The 7581-nt window shown below is 51.3% G+C and overlaps 1 protein-coding gene across 1 annotated transcript; it reads left to right on the top strand.

Annotated features, from left to right (window-relative positions):
- The first annotated feature begins 6076 nt into the window (after window positions 1–6076).
- On the top strand, window positions 6077–7066 carry LOC138682977 (olfactory receptor 14A16-like). Its single transcript, XM_069774499.1, has one exon. The coding sequence runs from the start codon at window positions 6143–6145 to the stop codon at window positions 7064–7066; it is 924 nt and encodes a 307-aa protein (XP_069630600.1). The 5' UTR covers window positions 6077–6142.
- Window positions 7067–7581: the final 515 nt, after the last annotated feature.

The raw sequence follows: 7581 nt of genomic DNA, 5'->3' as shown, positions 1-7581 counted from the left end.
TGGAGGAAGGTGATGCCCTGCACCACCCCAGAGGTTCCCTGCCTGCAAACCCACTCGTACATCCGAAGGATTCCTGCATCACTTTTCCCGCATGGGTGCTTCAGTTACCACAGGGCATCTTGGATGCCATGGCCACCTCTGTGCGGACAACTGAATCAAGACCAGAATGTAACTTTTAGAAAAATGTCGAAGCCTATGGAGAAAAATAAATCTATTTAATAGCAGAAAAAGCCTTCATTTCCAGCTTTTAATGATCTTTTATGAAATTTTGCTGATCATGGAGGGATGCTGCTAGTATCTGGCTTCTCAGAGGACTTTGTGCCATTGATGGAATTTGATCCTGATCATCCATCCAACTTCCCAAGCACTGCATCGTCCACGTCTTCAGTCCAGATGTCAACAGTCTGCTCTAAGGAGACTATGGGAAACCACATCCAAGGACTTGCAAAAGTCCAGGTACACAGCATGCCCTTCTTTCCCCTCCCACGTGGGCTCAGCAATCCTTTTCTTGTCCTTCAAGCAATGGAGATGGCTGCAAGAGCATTTTCCCTGTCACCTTGCCAGGGACCGAGGTGAAGGTGGCCAACCTGTAACACTCCCCATCCTCCTTTTTGCCCCTGTTGAAGATGGGTTTGAGATTTGCCTTTTCTGAGGATCTTGGAACCACCCTGCTTTCTCTGCCCCTTCCAAGATGTTTGAGAGAGGCCTCGTGATGACACCAGCCAGCTCCACTAGCACCTCTCTGCTGCATCACACACTAAAACCCGTCTTCATATCCCACACTTCCAGGGAAGTGCCCAGGACACCGCACATGCCAGCCCAGGTCCTCTGGGCTGGTTCAAAAGAGAACCAGAAGCGATCTCTTCCTGCAGGGCCACAACTCCCACAAGCTCTCTGTGCAGCTCACAGCTTCCCTGAGCATCTTTCTCAGTGTCCCCCTCCCCCAACCTTTCTAGTCCACAGGCTGTAGATGAGAGGATTGAACAGGGATGTGAGGATGGTGTTGATAAGGGGCTTTGTCAACCTCTCTCAGGAAGGTTCTTCTGGGCATCACACACCCAAGGATGAGGGTGTCGTAGAAAAGAGTGGCACTAGTGAGGCAGGAGGAGCCGGTGGAGAAGTCTTTCTGCCTGCCTGCGCCGGATGGGAGACGTTCCTCAGGGTGGCAGCTCTGATGCACACAGGATGACCATGTGAACAGGAAGGGGAGGATGGGATCTAAAAAGCAGGTCATGGCAGCAAAGAACATGAGTGTCACAGTGCCAGTGTGTGAAAGCTCCAGCAATGGGGTGAAATCACAGAAGAAGTGGTCCACTCCACTGGGGCCACAGAACGGTATCTGGGACATGACTGAATGATTACTGTAGCTGACAGAAATCCCCCTAGAAAAGGAGACAGACCTGGCAGTTCCTGAGTCTTGTAGAGAGCAGGGGGTGGCACACAGCCCAGTACTGATTGTAGGATGTGGTCACCAGCAGTAAACACTCTGTACATGCAAAAGGACATGAGGTCCTTACAGCTCCAGTGCCTCCTTGCCTCCTCACCCACCCTCCACAGAGCCTGCTCATGAACCTGGAGACTTCCTGGGGTTGCTGACAAATGGCTTTTTCTGTTTCCTCTCCCTGAGCAAGCAGCTTGCAACTTCCAAAACAAGGTCACTCTTGCTGAGTCCTGCTCTGATCCTAAATGACAAAAGCTAGTCCAACCTGTTGTCTGTCACATAGAGGACCCCCACAAATCCAAGCTTCCCCTTCATACAGGGGGCATAGTCCTCGTCCTCCCTGCTGCTTGCTGGGCAGAGCCTGTATCCCTCCATTGCAGCACCACAGCTCAGCAAGCTGTCCCACCACGTCCCCTTCAATCCCAAACCATCACAGTTCTATGACACAGTTCTCTGGGTCTCCAGCTCCTCCTGGCAGTGCACATTTGCCACGGCATCTCAGCTGTGGCAGCGTACTGGACCACAGACTTCTCACAGGGAAACCTGAACGCTGGTCCTGACCAGAAAATTATTGAACATCAAGTTCTTAGGGCTGTGCTGCGCTGCACCCTGCTGCACGCACAGCACAGCCATCAAACCTGTGTTATGCTCTACAGATCCCTTGGCCACAGGACAACCTCAGCAGCATATTATCACATAAGAGCCTGCAGGCAGGTCCCACTCTGTACTGGACATCATGCCTCCTGCTGGCCTTGCCTGTATCTAACAGTGCAGCAAAACATTCTCATGAAAACATCATATCCTTTTGACTGTTGAGACGATGAGTAGAGTTGTTCCTTGTAAGAAAATCCTATAGTAGCTTGAATGACCAAAACAGGAGACTGCCTTCTATGGATGGGGTCTGCATGGTTTGCTGCATTCAGGTAGAAGGCCCGTTCAATGCTACACGACCTGGGGTTCCCACCATCTAAAGGGGCCTGAGATTATCTGCATGGTTCTCTCCTTATAGTGTTAATGATGATGAACATAATTTTAAAATGTAGCTCACAGTGTCCATGTTCCTTTCTTACTGGTGTCATAACAGACCAGCACATCCTCAAGAAAAAAACACTCAGCACCCTTGGATGCAGCCCCTATGGTTGCCAGGGACTGCTAAGGGTGTAGTTTGCTTGAGTAACCCCGCGCTTGATCCCCATCCACTGCTGGTTGTTCTCCTCCAGAGTCCTGCCTCACAGCTCAAAGGCCTGGGAGACCCGGCTGGTATTAACCGAGGCTGTGACGTAGAGTACCTCAGATCTATCTAGACCTCCTCTTCCTCATTTCAGCAGTGGTCCTACCTTATCTATTTTATTGGTGTTTTCATTGATTGGATCATCAAGGGAGTGAGTAAAAACCCCTGTGCGACATGCTTCCTGTTCATGCAATGCCTGCAGCTCTTGGGTGGAGAAGGAGCAGACCTTGCCTGTCTGATGGCATCTGATGACTGATGCCTCTGACTGATGGCTTTAGTGTATGGCAAACAGGCACCAAATCGCACTCTCTGTGATGCCATCTGGGACGTCAATAATTTACCCACCCTGAATGGGAATTGCTTTCCAGCAGCTCCTGTGAGGTCCCTGCCAGCCTTGGCATCTCATGTAGCTCTGTGGGCCTCGATTTGGACATTAAACAGAGGACCTGCCCTGAATTCTGTTAGGCAATGTGGGAAGGAACATGGGACACATACCATTATAATCAGTGGAGGTATAGTAAATTCAGCTGATGGAAAAGAGAGAGACCCAGCGCTCGCTATGGTACATGACTGCAATTGTTCATATGAATACCTGTATCAAGTGCCATGGAGATAAGGAGAAGGAAAAGGTTCTTTTGGCCTTTAGTTGGGCATAAGCTGCCATGTCACTTGGCCAAAGCAATTTCCAAACCAGGCTCATACATGATTCCCAAGACGTTGCCCTGTCTCTCTGAATTTCTGCATTACAGTTTGCTGTTACCTACATGTATCTTGGACCACCTCTGGCAGTTCAAATGTCACCAAGTTTATGCATCTGAACACCTGACTCCTGCCTTTCCTCTCCATTAATTCAGCTGGGAGCTGAGACAAGGAGCTCCCATGCAGGTGTCCATTTTGCTCACACGTGAAGTGAGGCAAGAGGAATCCCACCTCCTGTGGCTTTGTGGTGTGCATGGCAGGGAGCTGAGCCTCCTTCAAATGCCATGAGTAGAAACGCAGGACGAGATGCCTCCATTGACCCATGGATCCCTTCCCTCAGCAGGGGTAAAGGAGATCCCTGCCTGCCTCTCTCTGGGTATCCTGTCTAACAATAAGACCAAAAAACGTGGCATGTAGATGTAACTTTGTCTGTGAGGCGAGAATTTTTTTTAAGGAAACAAGTGTCTGTGTCTAGCTGATTGAGGCATCACCAGTGTTTGCCTCAGCCTGTTTCCCAGCAGGTTCCCTTGGAGCCCCAGGGACACCTGGAGGCAGCCCAGAGGGGGCAGAGAAAGTGCTGCCTTGGGCTGGTCCTCTGCTGCTGAGCTGGGCTGGGCTCCTGGGCTGGAGGGAGCTCATGGCAAGCAGGCAGCACTGCAGAGAGACAGCTCTGCCCAGGAGCAGCTCCTCTGCAAAGCGCAGCAGGGCTGAGGGCACTGCCTGCAGGCACCGAGGGGAGAGAAGTGAGGCAGAGAGAGATGTTAAAGGCAGCCTGGGGTGGGAGGACAGAGAAGAGCTGACTTGCAGAAAAATCTTCACAGCCCTTAACAGGGTAAGTGTCTTGCTGCAGGGCAATGCAGCTGTGGTTCTTGGAATGATCTCCTAAAGCTGGTACATCCTACAGCCTATAGCATCTGTCAGGAGGACTCTCACAGTTTGTGCAGTGTAGAGAAAAAGTACGTGCTTTGAAGCACAGCTTCCCTGCTGCACCCTCAGAGGGACAGGGCATGTCAGCTGCCTTCACCCGGGGATGGCTGCAGAGTGTGAAGGTGGGTGTGCAGCCAGGGGTGCCCAGGGCTGTCCTTCTGAGCAGGGTCCTTGTGGCCCAGGGGGCTGTGTGCTGGGGCAGGGACTCTGCCGCTGGTCAGGGTAAGTACTCTGCCTGCCTGGGCATCTCTAACAGCAGAGTGGGGAGAAGCTGTGGGTGGAAACACAACTTGGCAGCAGGTCAGGGTCCTTCTGCTGACAAGAGGGTGCTGTGTGGATCAGGGCTGCTCACAGCTCCAGATCACCCCAGCGGCATTTCTAAGAGCAGTTTTCAAGGGGAAGGTCAAAGCAGGGATTGCTATGAAGTTAAGGAGTTTTCCTGAGTTTGTGTTTTCAGTTTCCTACAGTTGGGGAATTTTCAGGACAAATGGAAAAGGAGCTGTCGTGCTTGAACAGCTCACTAAGACTCCTGAGCTGTAACTCTGAGGGATCAGTAAGTCTGATAGGAGCCTCCTGAAGTAGAGCACAGGGACTGAGAACAACTGCCTGGCTGTGCTGGTGTCTGGGAGGTGGCATGTACAGCTGGGTAAGGGTAACTCTTTCCTGAGACTTCAGTTGTGTCTCCCTTTGCCTCTCTGAGCCAGTCAATCACTGCATTTTTCCTTGCTTCTCCACTAGTCTGTGTTATTGCTACTGTTACCCTGTTCCTGCTGTCAGGCTCTCTGGGGGTGGGAGTTTCAGCTGCAGAGTCACACACTGATCTTGTGGGTCCTCCCATGCAGGTGTGACCATGGGAACAAGGTTACAGGTGTCCAAGCTCTCCTCCAAGCTGTGGGGCTGAGGGCAATGCAGCCTGTGTCATTCCCTAGGAAATGAGCTGACTCTCCCTTCCTGAGATACCATCATCAGGACACTTGGCTATTTTCTTGGGGTGTCATTGCACATTGAGACGTGCCCTCCAGGATGCAGATCTGTCCCGTAGTGTCTTGGTGTTACCTGAATGCCCCATTGGGAAGTACAGAGACACTATGTCTGATGAAATGCTGTTGGATTTGTCAAATTAACCATGTGTGTCCTTGGCAAGAGGTGGGGTGCAGAGCCCTTGAGACAGGGGGAGACACTTGTTGTTGGACAGTGGGTCTCTCTGCTTTCAGGAATGCCTGGAGTCTTTTCAGGTTAACACGGGTGTGAATACCCTCCATCTCAGAAAGGTGAGAGCCTAGGGTATCTGGCAACAAGACAGAATGACAGACCAGCTCTCCTCGCTCTGCACTAAGCCACAGGCAATCCTATTGCCTCACAGGACACACTTTTAGTTTTTTCCAAGTGCAGCAGAAATGACGAAAGTTTCTGAAATCCAAGAATATTACCAGGTGAGATGGGGAGGAGCTGTAACATCCCCCCTTCCCCCCCAAATACTCTTTTGATTGTGGTTTCTGAGCCCTGGGAGTGCAGGTGCTGACAAGCACTTTTACATTAGGAGCAGATTCATCTGACCAATTCAAACACCAGGACTCGCCCCCCCCAAAGGACACCATTCCAATAAAGCCACTGCTACAGAGCAGGGCTGACTCCTTGACAGCCAGAAGGCAGAAGTCCTGCTCCTCACGGCACACTCAGCCAGCACCAACTAGAGCTTCATCCACAGAGAGATCTCGTTGAAATGGAAAAAATGCGGTGAACATGTGTTATGAGAAATGGATTTGATTTTGGTCAGAGAATAATGACCTAACTTGTCATTGCCCTTGCCTCCCTGTTCAGTGCTCCACACCCAGAGGCAGCAGATGTCCAACAGCAGCTCCATCACTGAGTTCCTCCTCCTGGCATTTGCAGACACGCGGGAGCTGCAGCTCTTGCACTTCTGGCTCTTCCTGGCCATCTACCTGGCTGCTCTTCTGGCCAACGGCCTCATCATCACCACCATAGCCTGTGACCACCACCTCCACACACCCATGAACTTCTTCCTCCTCAACCTCTCCCTCCTTGACCTGGGCTCCATCTCCACCACTGTCCCCAAAGCCATGGCCAACTCCCTCTGGGACAACAGGGCCATCTCCTATGCAGGATGTGCTGCACAGGTCTTTCTGTTCATCTTTTTGATCTCAGCAGAGTATTTTCTTCTCACTGTCATGGCCTATGACCGCTACATTGCCATCTGCAAACCCCTGCACTATGGGACCCTCCTGGGCAGCAGAGCTTGCGTCCACATGGCAGCAGCTGCCTGGGGCAGTGGGTTTCTCAATGCTGTGCTGCACACTGCCAATACATTTTCACTACCACTCTGCCAAGGCAATGCTGTGGACCAGTTCTTCTGCGAAATCCCACAGATCCTCAAGCTTGCCTGCTCAGATGCCTACCTGAGGGAAATTGGTTTACTTGTAGTTACTTTCTGTTTAGCTGTTGGGTGTTTTCTTTTCATTTTGCTGTCCTATGGGCAGATCTTCAGGGCTGTGCTGAGGATCCCATCTGAGCAGGGACAGCACAAAGCCTTTTCCATGTGCCTCCCTCACCTCGCCGTTGTCTCCTTGATTACAGGAACTGGAATGTTTGCCTACCTGAAGCCGCCCTCCATCTCCTCCCCATCCCTGGACCTGCTGGTGGCAGTTCTGTACTCAGTGGTGCCTCCAGCCTTGAACCCCCTCATCTACAGCATGAGAAACCATGAGATCAAGGATGCCCTGAGAAAACTAATCACTGGATGCTTTTGAGCAGCAATAAACTGTCTGTTTTTTGCATAGGACTCATAATATATCTCATTACAGGGTCAGCCTCTTCTGGTGTTTCTTGATAGGCCAGCAGCAGGAACATGGCTGGGAAAGGGACTGTGAGGTCACTTCTTTCTGAAGGAGCTGATAGGTCAGCCCTTGAATCATGGCTGGCATATGTGCTTTGATGCTCACATCTGCCAGTGTCTCTGACAGGCCAGCAAAAGCATGTTGATTGTGAGAATCCCTTTACCCAAGTACCTGGTAGGCCCGTCCAGGACGAGGGCTCGGATATGGCTTCTCACACCTCTTCTGCCTGAGTACATGATGGGACAGCAGCAGGCACGTGGCTTGGAAGATCACGGTGAGGTTACTTCAGTCTGGTCAGTTGACATGCCACAAGAAGGCTGATGGGTTGGGCTATCACTCCGACACCAATTATGTCTGAGAAGCTCATAGGCCAGTAGGAGGCACGTGGCCATGAAGGCAAGTGTGAGGTCATTGGAATCTCCAATCTC

This window comes from Haliaeetus albicilla, chromosome 30 (genome assembly GCF_947461875.1).
Source record: "Haliaeetus albicilla chromosome 30, bHalAlb1.1, whole genome shotgun sequence".
Taxonomy (NCBI): Eukaryota; Metazoa; Chordata; class Aves; order Accipitriformes; family Accipitridae; genus Haliaeetus; species Haliaeetus albicilla.
The sequence above is the reverse complement of the archived record's forward strand: the minus strand, read 5'-3'. Positions and strand labels throughout refer to the sequence as shown.

Excerpts from the sequence above, each read along its gene's own strand:
- LOC138682977 (XM_069774499.1), top strand. The coding sequence starts at position 6,143 with ATGTCCAACAGCAGCTCCATCACTGAGTTCCTCCTCCTGGCATTTGCA.